At 37.5% G+C, this 18,438-nt stretch overlaps 1 protein-coding gene across 5 annotated transcripts in view; it reads right to left on the reverse strand.

Annotated features, from left to right (window-relative positions):
- Positions 1–18,438, reverse strand: part of LOC131044817 (probable UDP-3-O-acyl-N-acetylglucosamine deacetylase 1, mitochondrial) — a 129,704-nt gene that overhangs the window by 43,043 nt on the left and 68,223 nt on the right. For all 5 annotated transcript variants that reach the window (XM_057978258.2, XM_057978254.2, XM_057978257.2 and 2 more), the window contains one exon: positions 435–499. In XM_057978258.2, coding sequence (XP_057834241.2) covers positions 435–499 — 65 coding nt within the window. The remainder of the gene's footprint in view (positions 1–434; positions 500–18,438) is intronic.

The following is an 18,438-nucleotide window of genomic DNA, read 5'->3' on the forward strand; positions in this document are numbered from 1 at the left end:
AAGAAACAAAAAGAGAACAATTGAGTTGTTGATTTTTCTTTTAAATATGTTGTGTGGATATGGAACAATAAACTGTTTAAAACTGCAATACAAACATAACTGTTTGCAGCATACAAGACAATAGTCCAAATCTTAAAGTTACAATGGTCAAATACCATTTTATAATCTCCAAGATGCATGCAAGATGATTGCTAGTTTCTTTGTGTTATCGTCTCTCCTCCAAATGCTAGTTCCTATAGGAAGTTTCACTAATAACATAATAAATGATTCACCATAACAAAGAATATATTTTTCACACATTTTAAGTTGTGGGTTCAACAGAGGCATTTTTTATTTGTTATATCTATAATGAAACATATCTGTATATATAATTCATGAAATATCATCATATGGCTTCTTAAACGTTGTGGTTCATCAGAATCCAATTTGCTAACCTGCATACTAATGCATTGTCTATTGACCCTCCCTTTATAAGTCCAGCTGTCCGTAGTTGTTCAACCTGCATATATAAAAACACCTAATCATTTTGTACACAATTATGCAACATGATGTATAATGGACATAAAAAATGAATCTATTGAACAAAATAAGTGGTACATACTAGCCCATTATTGGTTCAGTCTCTATTAGGCATTCCTACACAAAAAGTTGTGGATACATTTCAGAATAGCTATCTCAAGGTCAGCAATGCATACCTGTTCTGCAGTCTCAGTTCTTTCAACGTTTATTACCATTTACTTTCTTATATTTTCATTTACTGAAGTGTGTCTATATCTGTGATAACCCCTACGGTATCACAAGATGTAAAAACATTTGCAGGGTTAAAGATATTGTAAAGGAATAAATTAAATATGTTTATAAAAGGGAATGTTATTTAAAATTAATATTTCAATGGAAAAAGTATTTAAATATACTCTTGATATATAATATCGAATATATTTAAAAGAAATGTATATATTTAAAAAGGGGGAAATTATACTTTTTGAAATATGATTAATATTTAATGTATTAAAAGGAAATAATACATGAAATGCACTTCATATTTAATACATTAAAAAGAAATAATATATTACATGAAATATATATTAAACAAGAGCTGTGAGACAGCATGAGTCCCTGCCTTTAGCTAAAAACATGCTAGCAATGCAGTTTCAGTTGTCAGTGGATCACAAGTGTATATAAAGAGGAAGAGATAGAAGCAAACTAAAACTATTATCTAGATCATGGCATAATTTTGACTCCCAAACAACAAACGAAATTTATTTCTTTAAACTAGCAGTTGTACTAAAATGAGGTATAATGGTTAAGTCGGTAGTAAAATATACTTCGAATTAATTTTAGAATATAATTCTATCATTTAAGTTAAAATTAAACTAAAAATATTTAAACAAGACAATAAACATAATTGAAGTCCTTTGGATGTTTAAACAAGACACAAACACAATGTATACTTTTGATAAATAATAAGTCAAAATCTTGTAATAAATTTATCAAGATTATATATGACAATGACATTTTACATAAAATTTACTAACATACCAAATAATTTTTAAAAAAAAGAAAATTAGATTATAACTTGAATAATAGAATAAAATCAAATTTTTTATATTTATTTATTAAATATAACATTATAAATTAAATTAAAAAAATTGATTTATAATTTTTATTTATTTTAATATTGTTGATTATATTATCATTATGATATTATTTTTTTAATAAATATGACATTATTATTATTTTCTTATATAATTATTAAAAACCCAAAGTGTATTGCATATCTTGGAAGTGTCCTTTCTCTTCCTTTATTACCATAAATCGATTTGGAATGACGAGAGCAATGTAAATTTACTGCAAGCTTCATTTAAATTTTCTTTAACCAATTTAAATTTTCTTTAATTTCTTTTTATATAAAATAATATTAATTTAATAAAAATAATTTGTAAATATTACATTTACATATTTATTATCTCATATAAGATTTCAAGATAATAAAAAATTTAAAAATAAACTTTTATAGAACATGAGGAAATTAACTTTGTGACAGACGTGCATCAAACTGAGAGGGAAAGAAATTTAAAATGTTTAATATTTTTAAATTTTTCTTCAACAAATTTAAAATTTCTTTAATTTCTTTTTAATTTAAAATAATATTAGCTACTGGGAGGTTTCCAAGATGAGATATGGTTGTGGCACTCCAAATTCCACCCTACAGGCGTACATGGCGGGTGAAAAGTGCATGCAAGCTTCAACGTGTTATGGCATTTAAGTCTGCTACAGAGCATCCCTCACCTGAACAGATTTTTGATGCTTTGTATCCATATATGCTTGGTGCCTTGTGCTCGGTGCTCTGTTTCTTCCCCTGCGGTTAACAAAGGGGTATACCGGAAAAGTATTTGGATGCGACTTTGGTACCCGCAGGAGTGATCTTGATGGGTTTATACCATGTTTATCTGGTTTACAAGATCGCCGACCATCCCAAAACATCAGCATGCGGCTAAGGGTGCACGCCATTATGAAGGTGAATGCTCTGTATTCCTAATTTCAATGCAAAATTGCAGAGAATTTATTTAAATTGTAGAGGACTTCAAGTCTAATTTACCATAATTTTGTATTAAAGGATTAAAAAAGGAGTTTTCACGGTGCAAACGATTAGGAATATACACTTTTGGCTGCAACCGCTAATGCTTGCTCTGTTGTGGGATTACAGTTGGGAGTGGAGAGTCGGCCTGATGAGTTTACTCTTTATGGGAGGACGGGTTCTGTGATGTCTTCTCTCAAGTGTATGTTGGTTTTGGTGTGTTTTTTGGAGGCATTTGTTTGCCATGCGCTATTACAGTCATGTGAGCTTTCTGATAACCGCACTGCCATCAGAGGTAGAGATGAAGAGCATTCAACATATCCATTTGTGCATATCCTGCATATCTCTTTGAGGCATTCTGGATTATGCTATCAATGATATGTTTTAGGAAAAATGGCCAAGCTTTGGAGGAAAAATATTACCATACCTTACAAAAAGTAGTTGTCGTGTTTCAAATCTCCTCGAACAATGTAGAAGGTCTCGCAGATGAGGCGGTGGACTTCACAGGCAGTAAGAGCTAGTGAAATAAGAGCTGGTGAAATAAATGCATTCGTACCTCAGCAATTAATGAGTTCCATGGAGAATGAGTGCGTATAATAAATTTGCCAATACCCATTATATGTCATGATCAATAGTTTTTATGAACAATAGTTTTATAGCAAATATTTAAAAATAAATAAAAAATAAACCCCAGCAAAAAATGAAACAGCCAATGACAAATCAAAAAATTAATAATTTTTAAAATAGTTTAATAAGAATAAAAATGAAACTTTGATATAAGATTAAATTTTTCAATTTACACAGTTATCAAAGCATATTAATGTTGGAGATGAAAACATTAGTTCCCTGCTTAAGGCAGGGACTAATAATTAAAAAGGTAATGTGGATCGTAATTAACATTTATATTTTATATTAAATGTTTAAATAAAAATAGAACGTGGTTACCGTGTAAAGGCTGGGTTACCTCCGCACCCCTTCATGCGGAAGGGGCCCGTGGGGGGACACAACCCCTCACAGGTTATAAAGGGAGGTAGCAAGGAGGAAGGGAAGGTAGCGGACTGCAGGGAAAGAAAGGGAGGGAGGTCAGCGGACAGCCAGGTAAGAACCCTGTCCTATATTAAATGAAGGTATAATATATGAAGGTTTTTCTTTATTACTAATATTAATAGGTAGGATTAAGGGTAAGGCTAATTAATATTAATTAATGAACAATGGGTAAGGGGTAAGTCCATTGATAGGTCATGTTCATAATTGTCTAGTGAGAATTTATACACATTGTAAGGTATAACATTCACTAGTTATAAAATAGGAACAAAAAGTAATCTTGTAAATGTTATATACATAAGTGCATATTAAGAGGGGTTTATGAATACAAGGTATTTTAAGAAACATATTGCAAATGTGAAGGATGAAAGGTCATGTTGATATATATATATATATATATATTAATTAAATAATGCATTAAGAGTTCATGTTAACATAAAGGAACATTTACGAACTAAAAACATTATGCAAATACAACGCTTGGTTGATTCAAACTCAACCAAGAAGGAAAGGATCGAGTCAATTCCCTTTGAGGACTTGGATGATGGAGGCATCATCCAGGACAAGGAAAGGCAAGGGTCTTCCTTGGCTGGCTTGGGTGTAAGAGGTTATACTCAAGACAGGACTCAAAGGTCGGGCCGATCCCTTCTAAGGACTTGGATGATGAAGGCATCATCCAAGGCAAGGAAAGGCAAGGGTCTTCCTTGGAGGGCTTGGGTGTAAGAGGTTACACCCAAGACAGGATTCGAATTCATCTTCGATTTCCTGGAGGGCTTGGAACCAAGGGGTTCCAAGAAGGCGGGCTTCACAGTCGCCTAAGGACATACCTTCGTATGGCATTCGTATCCTTTTTATTAGATAAAAATTATGATTATGTTAATTAAGCATCGAAGTTTGATTGTAATTTGGATTACTTATATATGTATATATATATGTTTGTTGTGTTCTAACAATCTGTTTTGCAAGTTATTGATCTCTAACTAGTAGGGACATTACAATATCAGTTGAAGTTAAAAGGCACACAAAAAAGGACTTTTAATATTTTCATTTGTTAGTGTATGTTATCAAAATATAAAACTTAATGGAAGTCGCTGCTTAAAACTGATGTGTGTCTTTGTAGGTAGTCTTGGTAGGTAACGAATAGCTTGGAAATTAAGAGTACTCTTGACAAGTGAAGGTTGTAGACAAACTAATAAAATTCTTCATCACTTAGATGTGCAGCTTCGCTCCTGTTGGTCTGTGTATAATTGATTGTACATGGATGGTTTATGACAGCCATTGTCTCTTCCCAAAATAGACAGACCTCATTTCTCTGTTGTACATGTATAGTAGTTAAGTCTTCCCTCATGAAGGCATGAATCACAAATAGAGTTTATTATTGTACCACCTGTATATTAGTTTAAAATATTCGAATGTAGAAACCCTGCCACCCTCTCTATGATATCTGTAACATTTTGTGTGCAAAAGAATCCAAAACATCTTTAGCAGCTATGAATCTGGAAATACTTATTGAACAAGAAACTGAATTGGAAAATGAATTTAAGTTTCATAACAACTTGAAAGATCTGCTGCAATTTGTCAAATGTGATCAAAGTGACTTAAAAAGCAATAATGTTTAGAATAATAGAGATTGTTTCTCAAATCTTGCCAATCTATAAATTGTTGGATTCATAATCCTAATGCAGATGTCAAATTAACTCACCTCTAAACTCTCAACAATCTATTATGCAAATCAGAATAACAAAAAGGAAATATAAAATAACGGAGCACACACACAAAAACAGCACATGTGACACGATAGTTTTCCTTTGGAGAAAACCCAAAAGGGATGAAAAACTCGAAGAAGGGTATACCTTTGGCATCCCATCGCTAATCAGTGCCAATATGTGGATTACACTGCCATAAACAGGGTCTTTTGAAGTTTTATAATTTCTACATCACACTCATTTGCCTACTCTTTGCTCCTGCAGCCACAAGAACTCTCTCACACCTTCTCTCCAATTCTATCTGGTACAAGAGTCACTTCCTGAGCCAACCAAGCCATTGAATGGTCTCAAATTCCCCTTTTAATTCCCATTCTTTGACTACTCAACTCTCCTTAGGATGAACAGTTGCTGGGGAAAAAAGATAGTTGCACATTTGCAACTGCCCAACCATCCAAGAAAGGTAACCTATCATCCATTTTCTAAAATTTAATGATCACCAGCTAGCAATAAGAAACATCAACAGGTATCAAAGAATGATTACAGATTTTATCAACCACACACCTAAAGAACAACAATTGTGGCCTTCCCACAATTTAAAAATCAATCAAACATCCAAAATACATGTTTTTCTGCATCTATGCACTTCGACAATGTCTTAACCACTTGAGCAATAATGCATGCACTTTAGCAGCTTCTCTTCAACACTTCATCAACCACATTCAATCTTTTATAAACACTCACAGCACCCTACAACACTTCATCAGCCAAATGATGACTTTTGGAACAGCCAAATCTCTTATGCAGCTTAAATGAACTTCAAAAACTACTAACAACTTTAGTAGCCGAAGGATCCTCTTCAACAACATTCCCTCAGCAACTACATATACTTCAACATCATGATCCATCTTCAGCAGCACTTTGTCAACCACTAAAGACACTTTGTTGATTGCTCTGATAGCAGCTTGCAAATTTTCTAGGTCTTGTTAACCTTGTCTGGCTCTTTATTTTGACCAAATGTCAAAATCCCTAATGGCCGCTTAAGCCCTAGTTACCTTTTCCTTTTCTTTTGTCGATGACTTGCTACTACCCGTTGTCAATCTTTAAGTTATAAAGTCAAATTTTATTATGTTGTTTGTTATCGACCCTATTGACCTAGTAACTGGTCTATCATGTTGCCCTTTAATTTTTCAATGCCCTTACTAAGTCTTTAAGGTATGCATGCTGCAGTGTGGTGATGACACTTTGTAATAGCCCTATGACGTAATCCCTCATACTTTATTTATACAAATAGAAATCTTCATATAGAAGTTATAGATCATAATCACATTAATTATTGTCAATAGTCAATATGACTTATTATTGACACTCGATATGTTTATTAATATATATTTATTCCCAACATATAATTTTATTAATTCACGGCTATTATATATATTAATATGATTAATTGTATTATTATATTATATTATTATATAAATATTGATATTATATAGAATATATAAGATTCGTTATTTTGAGCACCGATGGTATTAACAATGAATATATTGTGTTATTATTATTAGTGCGATATGGTTAAGTCTGTTCCCATGTGCTGCAATTATATTTAAGTTCTGCTCGTTAAACTTATGAGAAGCCATCGATTCAAATAAGTACTTGATAAAGAACAATTAATGAAGAGACAAAGTCAATGATTTGTTATTAGGAATCGTTGTGCATTGCACACACTCCCTGTCGCCGACAGGGTCCCCCCTTTTTCTTTTCTAATTTTCGTCTCGCCCCCGATGTGGGATTTTGATTTTTATCCGCCATTTGAGATGCAACAGGTAGTAGTGAAGAAATGACCCTGCAGGAGAGTGAGCCCGCCCAATTCCTTAAGTCCTGAGGAGTTCGTAAGAGGTCAAGCATGATCCCGTCCGTGATGGGAGGTTTGAATCATGAGCCGTACAAGGAGATGGGGCGTCTGTTAATTTAAGTTGCAAGGCCAAGGGGGTGAATTTGCAAAGAGTCTCGTAATTTTAGATGTTCAAAATTCTCACAAGGGAGACTAATTTTCGCATGAGTTTGAGAATCGGCTAAGTAAGCAAAAATGTCAGTTGTCCACGGATTTTGCAAAAAGGCCTTTTAGGTCGAAAATCGCAAAGTAAAGGAAAGGCGTTTATAATTTAAAAACTTTTCAAAAGCCTTCCTTGGGCTGAAAAATGGAGAATAGAAGGTAAAACACTTAACTTTAAAACTTGTCAAAAGGCCTCTTTAGGCCGAATTTTGAAAATCATGTGAATAGGCAAAAACCCTCCTAGCCCGAAAATTGCTAAAATGAGAAGTAAGGTTGTTTTCACAAAGTTTGCAAAAGGGGCTTTTAGCTCGAAATGAAAATGAAGGGAAAGCTTAGAACTTAAAAAAACTTTTTAAAACTCCCTTCGAGGCCGAAAATCGCAAAATAAGGAAAAGTGCTTAATTTAAAAACTTTTCAAAACGCCTCTTTGGCCTGAAAATGAAAACGAGGAGTAAAGCGCTTAATTTAAAAACTTTTCAAAACGCCCCTTTGGCCCGAAAATGAAAATGAGGAGTAAAGTGCTTAATTTATTAACTTTTCAAAACCCCCCTTTTGAGCCGAAAGTGAAAATCGCAAAATGTATAAGTTAGGCGTCTGTAATGTCCCCATTTTGCGAGCATCAGAGTTTGTAAGAATTAGCCTATCATTTGACCCTCGTAGGCTAACAATTATTGATAGAGGGCCTCGTGTGGCAGTTACTTGGTGATTAGAGACATTACTCTTCAGCTGGATTCAAGTTTTGGCCTTTGCACAAGTTTTTTGACTCAGATTGGCACACTTACTATTTATAGTAAGTTACTATTCAGGGTTTCTATTTTTAGACAGGCATCCAATCGCATGGAGAACAGGGAGAGTCAACTCCTGGCTCAGACGGCTTAGCAATCATGACAGCGATGATGAAACTTTGCATGAGCATGAGACAGCAGTGTTTTCACATGTGCAAAATGATCCTATTGAATTGTCACATGAAAGTACTCAGAAATTGGGTACTAATGATGCATTGTATGTGGAGGATTCATGTCATGGTGAGTCTGATTTTCCAGATCAGACCTTTGAAAACAAGCTAGAAGATTCATATGTTGATACGAAATCCCAAGATCGTGCTTTGGATGGGCATGCAGTTACTTTGAGAGTGGAGGTGTGTGAAGATACTGTCATACCAGCAACTTCTACCTTATCAGTTGAGCCATCCTTTGAGGTACAAAGCAGCAGTACCTTAGATGTTGAGGTGTGCATGGATGAAAGCACACATGATGCTGCATATCATGTAGTGAGTGATGACGAATCAGCCTCATATCATAGTGCATATTGTGAACCGGAAAACTTGTATGGGGGTCATAAGTTACAAAATCCTCATCATTTGGTTGGGCAACTAAAAGTGAATGACAATATGATTGCCACAACCATTGAGCATTTTGATGTTGCTCGTCAGATGTTGGCTACCTATGGTTGGAGTACTCCTTTGACAGATGAGCATGGTGATAGTGGTTTTTCCCTTGCAAAGATACATGCACTTCGAGAAGCAATTGGAATGATGAAACAAAATTACCTAAAACTACTTGCGGATAGGGATTTTCTTCTCGAGTGGGATTGCATTTGTTATGATGCATTGAAGGGAAAGGAGGAGCAGGTCGATGAGCTCACTCATGAGCTTGAGGTGACTATGGACTCATTGCAGAGTGCCGAGTTGGCTCTTCAAGAGTCACAGTTACAGATTGAGAAGCTTACCGAGGAGTTGAGTTTGGCACAGTCTTCACCAACTGCAGATATAGTACAGTTATATACAGAGGCAGTTAATGAGGATTTTATATCCACTGGTTGTAGTGAGGATGTGGTTACATCTATCACAGATATAGGTACGAAAGTTTCAGCTGGGATGAGTACCTTGGTTGAGAGCAGTAGAGAACCACTAGTTGCATCAAGTTCTCCTGAGGTCAGTACTGTGACAGTTGATGCAGGACAGTTTACTGGTAGCTCTTGTGTCACAATGGTGGATTCTCTTGAGAGTTGTGTGGTAGTACACAACGCTACTCCGTCCTCACAGGGCATTTGCAGAGTGTCATCTAGTTGGGAGTATGGCTCCCATGTTGATTTGTTTCCATCTCCTGGAAGCAAATCTGTCACTTCATCCCATGCAGCTGATTTTGGATGCCAGCTTGTTGTTTTTCAGAATCAAAGGGATCAGCTGCTCGATTCAAGTGTTGTTAGTGATGAGCCATTGATAGAGGTTGGAGCATTTTACCGCGACTACACAGTGAGGAGTGCTCATCATTTTTCTTTTGATCCACACACAGAGGACTTGATGATGCATCCGTGTGGATTGGCTCCGAGATGCCATCCTTTGTGGGATGGGTATTCATCATCTTCAGAAGATGGGATTAGCAGTTGCGAGCACCCGACTCAGCAGTTTATGGGGGATTACTTGCAGGGACAGCTGTCAATTATACATCATGCTGATATGTATCCAACAGGGTTTGCTACTTCTATGTCACAAAGTTTTCTTATGGGTAGATGGTTACAGGATGACTATGGTGTCAGTGGGCATGATGGTTTGGTTAGTTATCACATCCATGGGAGTTTACCGAGAGCTGTAGAGAGATATTGTGTTATAGACGCTTCCAGATATTTTTATCTCTATATGGCGAATGGAGGTGGGGTTCAGTTGTTTTGGGATCCAGGAGGCGACAGGTTTGGCACAGTGTATTGGATGGGTCCCATTGGTTTGCTTCACCACTTCTGGCATGGTGAAGTTGAGATTAGAGTAGCGCAGAGGAAGTCTGAGGGTATTAGGCTTGGCAGACTTCCATTCTGGGTTTGGGATCCAGGGATATTGTGCGCAACTATGTTTATGTTGGTGCTACAGGAGTCGGTTAAGGATGTGTGGGACATTTCACAATTCTTCTTTTGGGCCTCCCGAGGATTGGAGTTTCTTTGCAGTGGAGATTGCTTGGGGACAAGCAATTTCAGGGAGGGCGGACTGTAATGTCCCCATTTTGCGAGCATCAGAGTTTGTAAGAATTAGCCTATCATTTGACCCTCGTAGGCTAACAATTATTGATAGAGGGCCTCGTGTGGCAGTTACTTGGTGATTAGAGACATTACTCTTCAGCTGGATTCAGGTTTTGGCCTTTGCACAAGTTTTTTGACTCAGATTGGCACACTTACTATTTATAGTAAGTTACTATTCAGGGTTTCTATTTTTAGACAGGCATCCAATCGCATGGAGAACAGGGAGAGTCAACTCCTGGCTCAGACGGCTTAGCAATCAGACAAGTACATCAAGAGATATTAAAGTTTAAGTGACTTAAGTGATTTATTTAATATTTTAATATTATTATAAAGTTCTAAAGTAATTTTATAATAATAAAGTCACTTTAATATAATAAAGTGCATTAAATGAATAATTTAATGTGGGAATAAATCTTTTATCCCACATTGGCCAGGAAGGTGTTTGAGCTCTCTTAAGGAAAGAATAAAAGGAAAGGCAAGAGTTCATTCTCGGCATCCAGTTGATGAATAGTATTTTGATTGATTTTTATTGTGGAGCCTAGGGTTTTCGCAATTTTCTTCTTTGATCATAGGAAACGAAAACTTCCTATTGATAGTAATTTTGAAGGTGTGAAATAACACCTGAATTATTGCAGTTGTGGGAAAGAATACTTCAGTTCTTTCATTTGTGCAAATTGGTGAAGTTTTCTACAAGGGTTTGAAGTTTATTGTTGAAGAACATTTATAGTTGGTTGTGAATCATCCTTCTTTGGCACATGGAGTTATATCATTCTTGTTGGGAGAGATTATCAACAAATTATTCAAGGTTTTAAGAGCAGATTGCAAGTTTGTTCTTGCTGCTACAGTGCGCATGAACAGTGCCGTGAACAGTGCGCTACAGTGCCGTGAACAGTGCGCATGAACAGTGCCGTGAACAGTGCGCATGAACAGTGCCGTGAACAGTGCGCTACAGTAGTTGGAGTTCTATAGAAGGGGATTTAGAAAGGTTGAACAGCTATATATATTTGACAAGGGATTTGCATATGAGGAGAATCAAACCAATATATCAAGGCAGCCATTGAAATACCAGGTTTTCTATCTATGGCCATTGTATTAGAAAATCATTACTTCATTGCCTCATTTTCTATTATGATTATATCATGAAATATTTGGAGGTTGCATATGTTTAATGGAGATATAATTTGCATATTCCACATTCATGGTAACATTCAACATTGATCAGCCATTTAGCTTTCATGCCAATTGTTTGCTTAAATGCCTAATGGCTGTAGGTGTACTTTGGGATGCATGACAAGTGTTTGTCTTAATGTCAACTAGCTGTACTAGTTAATTTCAGTCATTACATGTGTGGAAAGGTCTAAAACAGCTAGTATATCATTTCTATAACAATTTTGCATTGTTAGAAGCTTTCCATAACTTCATTTGCAGCCTACAAACCCAAAGAAGACAAAGAAAGAATTCACTACAGCGGCTTCAAACATTGTATGCCAAATGTTTGACAATATTCCTTGGTGTTCATATAAGCAAAACAGGGTCAGATTAGCCAAGGGATATTACAGCGTCACTTTTAATAACTTGCGAAAAAATGCCTTTAGCCTGAAAAATGCCAATGCAAGAATGGTGTTAACTTAAAACATTTTTTCAAAAGGTCTTTCCAGCCCGAAATACAATGCATGAAAGGCATTTAACTTATTAAGCTTGCAAAAAGACTTTTTGGCCCAAAAATGCCAATAAAGGGAAGGCGTCACTTAAAACATTTTCAAAAGTGGGTTTTAGCCCGAAAATGGTCAAACATGAAAATCGTGCAAGTCAAGAAAGAGGCGTTAAAATAAAACTTTGCAAAAAGCCTCTTTAGGCCGAATTTCAAGCATGGAGGCACCATCTTTAAAACTTTTTAAAACCCCTTTTCTAGCCGAAAACGCGAAATTTAGTTGGGCGTTCATAGACATTTTCAAAAGTGGGTTTTAGCCCGAAAATGGGCAAGCATGAAAATCGTGAAATATATAAGTGAAAGCGTAAAACATAAAAGGCTTTTTCAAATGCCTCTCCCAGCCCGAGATCAAGTTGAGGAGAGAGGTATTTTCCTCACGCTATTTTGCAGAGCCTTCCTTTGCGCCGAAAATGCGAAGTTCGGGAGTGTGGTGAAGGTGTTAGATTTTGCATTCACCTCTATTTTGCCGAAATACAAATCGCATAAGGAAAGGGGGCGTTGTTCTTAGACTTTTCAAAACCCTCCCTCAGCCCGAAAACCCTTGCAGTCCAAGGTCGTGCAAAAGGAAGAGAATTTGAAAGGCATTAGAATTTGCAAAATCGCCCCCAAGTCTCCAAAATCTCAAGAATCGCACTTTGCAGAAGGTCGTTTTTGGCCGAAGATCATTCTATGTTGGGCAGTCCGCCAAGTAAGATTCGATTCTCTCCTTCAAATCATTAGTTTGTGCAAAATTGGTCATGATGTTTAACCGGATGATAGAGAGTGGATCGGAAAGTGAAGTTTTGTAGATCGTTATTTTTAGAAACATCAAGCCCAGCATGCAATAACAATAACCAACTAGGGAAATTAACCTTGAAATAAAAAATTCAAACTTAGAGAAATTTTGAATATTTTAAATCTGAACTTAAGCAAAACTCTTTTCCCAGTGCGAAACATTGGCAATCATCAAAACATCCGAACCCTAAGTCACAAGCTAGAACATTTGCCTTAGCCGCCGTAATCCATCGAAAGCGGCATTTTTGAAACCCGCTCCATGTAGCAAAATTTAAACAAAACCAACTTAATTTTTTGCTTCAAATAGCATTTCGTTTCCAAATAATCAAGCTCTTTGTATTGAAGCGTCATGCTTTCTCAAATTCAATTTTCCCATTGATCATTGGTTCTATGCGCTAACGTCGTCCTCTGTTTTGGCTAACCCTTTTCTGTTGCCTTATCTCATCTTGTAATCCATGTCCGGTTATGCAAGATAGATGCCTAGATTGGCGGTTGAATCCTCAAAGACACCTGGTGCAACCGGAACGTCTCGGATTTCCAAGTCTGGCATTCCCCGCAAGGGCGAGAAAATGAAGTGCCAATACCAAAGGGGAGGAGTTATGGAATCAAGGGTCCAGAGTATATGGGAGAACATAAGAGACACAAATTTGGACCACATAGACATTCAAGATTTCAGGAACAGGGCATACTCTCCAAACGCCTATGGCAAGCCCAGGCGGATGATGGAGAGCAATATTGCTCAAGCAGCAGGTTTCCCTCCGGCCGTGCAGAATTATGAACTAGGGGTTGAGGCTGCTAGACATTATCAGCCAGAAACTAGATTAGTGGTGCTAGAGGGGATGGTGCTAGCTGATTTCACACCTGAGGCCATTGGGGAGGCATTTGATATCCCATTTCCCGATAATCCTATTGCTACAACAATTGATGAGGCGCAGGTCGCTTATGACATGAATCCTGCTAAATGCAAGATGTTGATAAACGAAGAATGGTACAAAGAAAGAAGACCCTCAAGCATCAGGATCAATAAAAAGACCACTAGAAGTGATTTTCATAACGAGTATGGTGATATGGCCACCTTACTCAGTTGGGTTATGGGCCTCTCCCTCAATCTAAGTTTTTTGAGGAATAGATGTTCTACTTTACTGAGCAGGTATTCATTGGGAAGTCCAAGTTTGACTAGGCTCAAATCATCAGCGACCATAGATGGAACACTCGCAGAGTACTCGTCGAGTTTTTCAGCTCTACGAGTGTTTACGACTTTAACTCGCAGCAAAAACTCGCCAAGTTTCTTTTAAAAATTCAGCTAGACTAAAAAAAGAGGCCCAAACATGTGAAAAAATTATCAATTTTTGTTTTTTCAGGTCAGTTTCATTCTCTTCATCAAAATATACACATGAAATATAACATTTAAGTATAAGTGGGAAGCTGCGCTGATGGAAACTGTGCTGCCCCCAAACCCCCGTCGAAAAATATAGGGGGAAACTGCGCTGATGGAAGTAGGGAAAATTTAACCTCTGAGTCTGATTAGGCTCCATATAACAACATAATTAGCATTGAAGAAATCCTGGTATTATACATTTTAGAGATGAAAGTTTGAAACTATGAGTATGAATGATGAAATTTCAAATATTGCGCGTTTGTAGATCTCCACCAAGATCTAGACCTATCTCTCTACCCCTCTTTTTCTCACCCTCAAACCCTGGCGAGGGGTGCTACTTTCAACCTAATTTTAATTTGCATATGCTTGGTGGCAAAGTTGGGGTGGAAATACCCCAAATCTCAAAAAATTTGCCCTCAGAATCTTATGTCAACCTTGTAGTTCATCCAGATGTGAGCACAATTAGAGCTTGTTTGAAGCCATCAACACAAAGAAGAGGAGCAAGCTAGCTCAAAAACACCTTAATGACCTTGTCTTTGTGCAATATAATCTTTGCTTGCGCATAAGGAAGGTAGAGGAAGTAGCAGGTGGTCCACTTGACTTGGATGATATAGATCCTTACAGTGATTGGACTTCACAGGAGCAGCCTCCATTGTTTTATGAGGATGACAACACTGATTTGGAGAGGCAAGCTATGGAGGAGGAGGGAGGTGGATTTGGTTTCACGCTGGATGACATTGAGGAGGAAGAGGATGAGGATGAGGAGTCATTGCTAGTGCCACAAGCAAGTAGTGACATAGCTTCATCCAGGATGGAGGATGAGCCAGCCATACCGAGCGAGGAGGCACAGTCACACCCACTACAGACTTCTAGGACTAGACCCTCTAGTTTTACCTCTCCCCTAGTTTTAGCTAGAGCTGGGAAGAGGAAGTTGTAATTGTAATTTGTAATGATGTATTTACTTTTGGTTTTACAAAAACTTACTATTTTGCTTCCAGCCATCAGCATTCCTCATGAGGATGCGATTTTGTAGACACTTTGCATTTAAATATATCTAGAATCAGCTTGTTTCTTTTGTGTTATCATTTATTGACTCATTGGATGCATCTTCTCATTAAATTTTGCAAAAACAAATGCATTTTTTATTAAAATTAAGCGTGTTTTTACGTTGCCAAGTTTTTCGCCGAGTTTTTGCCAAGTTTTTTTCTCAGGGGCTTGGCGAGTCGAGCCGAGTCGCGAGTAGTCCAACTATGTCAGCGACAATATCCATACACAGCTGATCAAGCTTGAAGAAAAGAAGTACTTTACCATGACTTCCTACTTGATTTACATGTTTGCCCGACACCAGCCACTGACAGGGTTAATCAAGAAAGGTGAGATCAAGAATGGGCCGAATCAGGTAAAGGTATATGAATGCTACCCTCAGCTGCATTATTATGACATTGCTCAAACAGAAAAGAATAACATTGCTTACGCAATTGGTCAGTATGAGCGTGTCAATGATGCCTTTACAATGCACCTAGTCAAATTAATGCAAGGAGGATTGCACATAAGGCTCTCGGAATAGGCTATCATTTTGATCTGGAAATATGGTGCATGGTTTATCCAATTTCCTAGGTGTTGTGACGTATTCACACATTGCCCCATTGCAAATGGGGACCCCTACCTTTTTGCTTTCTAGGGTTAGTTTAGTTTGCTTGGTTGTTTGGTCTTGGCTTTTAGTCTTTGCATTGGAGAGTTGTCAACGAGATCATTAGGATAGTAGACTCTGCTTGAGGTAGGTGGATCTCCTCACGAGGTCAGGTCAATTCAGTGATTAGGGGTTATTTAGATCATTCCTAGGGTGTTTTTGTGTACTATCTGGTCGCACTTCAAGTTGCTAAATCAAACCTTGGTTGAATGCATAATGTCCTCCTAGGTCCCATCCCTTACATCAAGGGCAGAGCGAATTTGCCTTGAGAAGTCTAAAATGTCATCTTGATCCTCAAATGTCCTGAAATTTGGTTAAGTCTGGAATGTCATCCTGATCCTAAAATTTGACTGTCTGGAAAATTGAAGAATCCTCCAAAAACTAGATTTTGCATTATAACTCTGGGAGGTCCAAAACCACTCTCAAACATCCTGACAATATATATGGAATATAACTTAAAGTACTTAAATGTTATATTCCATATATGAATCCTGACGGAGAGGCTAAAATCATGAATTTCGCTCCTGACCCTTCCAAAGGATTCAGAGCGAATTTCAATTTCGCTCCTGACCCTTCCAAAGGGTCCAGAGCGAAATTTCACAAAGGACATTAAATTGTTCACCTAAATCATTGAATGGTTGAGCAAATTTGCAAGGATATGGAAGGAAATGGATCTAGGATCAAGTCTGAGACAAAGTCAAGTCAGTTTGAAGGTGATTTGAACCTAGAATAGGAATTTTGCTCCTGACCCTTCCAAAGGGTCCAGAGCGAATTCCTCTATAAGACACTCTACATTGCCCAAAGCCATGAACTAGCTCATTCCCAGGCATTTGTGAAGGCAAAACACTTATTTGGAGTGAAGAAATGTCAAAATGAAGTCAAGATTTGAGCCCAAGGAGGAATTTCGCTCCTGACCCTTCCAAAGGGTCCAGAGTGAAATTCATATAAAACCCTATTTTTCACAAAATCTTGAGCGATGTGTCAACTTAAAGAGCAAATTTGCATGGTCATGATGGAAGGAAGCCTAACAAAGTGTGTCCAAGGCATGAAAAGGAGAAAGGAAGTAAGAAATTAGCTCAAAATGAGAATTTCACTCCTGACCCTTCCTAAGGGTCCAAAGCGAAATCCTCATTTGACCCTCAATTTTGGCCTAAGGCATTGAAAATGAAGATTTTTGAGCCAAGTGGATGGCAAATGGACTTGAATATGGCGAGAGGAGGGTGAGTTTGATCAATTTTGAAGATGAATTGGATGAAAGAGGTGAGAAATCAATCAAGAATGTGAATTTCGCTCCTAACCCTTCCAAAGGGTCCAGAGCGAAATTCTTAGAAGACACCTTTTTTCTTCCTTGTTTGCACTAAAAACCTTGTTCCTTGGACATGGTGGGGGTAGATTGATATGTTCTTTCCTTACGAAGTGATTGAAAGCATTGAAAAGTGAGGATTTTGTCCAAGATTGTGAATTTTGCTCCTGACCCTTGCAAAGGGTCCAGAGCGAAATTCTTCATAAACCTCATTTTCTTCCTTGTTTAGACTACCAACCTTGTTCCTTGGGCGTATTTGGAAGGGAAATGACATGTCTTTGCCTTTTGAAGTGATAAAATGTGAGGAAGTGAAGGATTTTGGCCTAAAACTAGAATTTTGCTCCTAACCCTTCCAAAGGGTCCAGAGCAAAATTCCTAAAATCTATCTTTTCCTCTCAATTTTGTGTCTAGCCAAGTGTGGATCAAGATTGAAGATGTCCTTAGGCATGGCTTTGAGTTGCTTATGATCACCAAACGTGAAGGAATTGAGCTAAAACTAGAATTTTGCTCCTGACCCTTCCAAAGGGTCCTGAGCGAAATTCTTGAAAGACACGTATTTTCCCTTGGAGATGGTCAAATCCTTGGTTTTTATGGCATAGATAGGTGTCGAGTGACGTGTCCTTGCCTTATGAGGTGGTTTGGAGTTGAAAGAATGAAGAAATGTGCTCAAAACTAGAATTTTGCTCCAGACCCTTCCAAAGGGTCCAAAGCGAAATTCCCAAAATCCCTCTTTTCCTTCAATTTTTGTGTCAAGCTAAGTATGGATCAAGGTAGATTAAGCTTGGAAGGACCCCTAGGCATTCCGTTGAATTGATTGTGGCCACCAATGATCAAGATTTTGAGCTTAAACTAGGATTTCGCTCCTGACCCTTCCAAAGGGTCCAGAGCGAAATCTTAAATAGGTCCTGTCCCTGGCCATGATTTTTAGCGAAATTCTCCTTTCTAGCCATTTTGAGGGTCAAACAAGTGTTGCATGCATGGGAGAGGGATCCAAAGATGAGAGTCCAAGTATAGAGAGTGAAAAGGATAGACCTTGGTGAAGGAAAACAAGCAAATCAGGAATTTCGCTCCTAACCCTTCCAAAGGGTCCAAAGCGAAGTTCTCAATTTCACCTAATTTGCTCATGATGAAGGTCAAGTGGTGGATTCCTACGCTTTGGTGGAGAGAAGGCTAGCATATGCTTGTCTTGGAG

This window comes from Cryptomeria japonica, chromosome 8 (assembly GCF_030272615.1).
Source record: "Cryptomeria japonica chromosome 8, Sugi_1.0, whole genome shotgun sequence".
Taxonomy (NCBI): domain Eukaryota; kingdom Viridiplantae; phylum Streptophyta; class Pinopsida; order Cupressales; family Cupressaceae; genus Cryptomeria; species Cryptomeria japonica.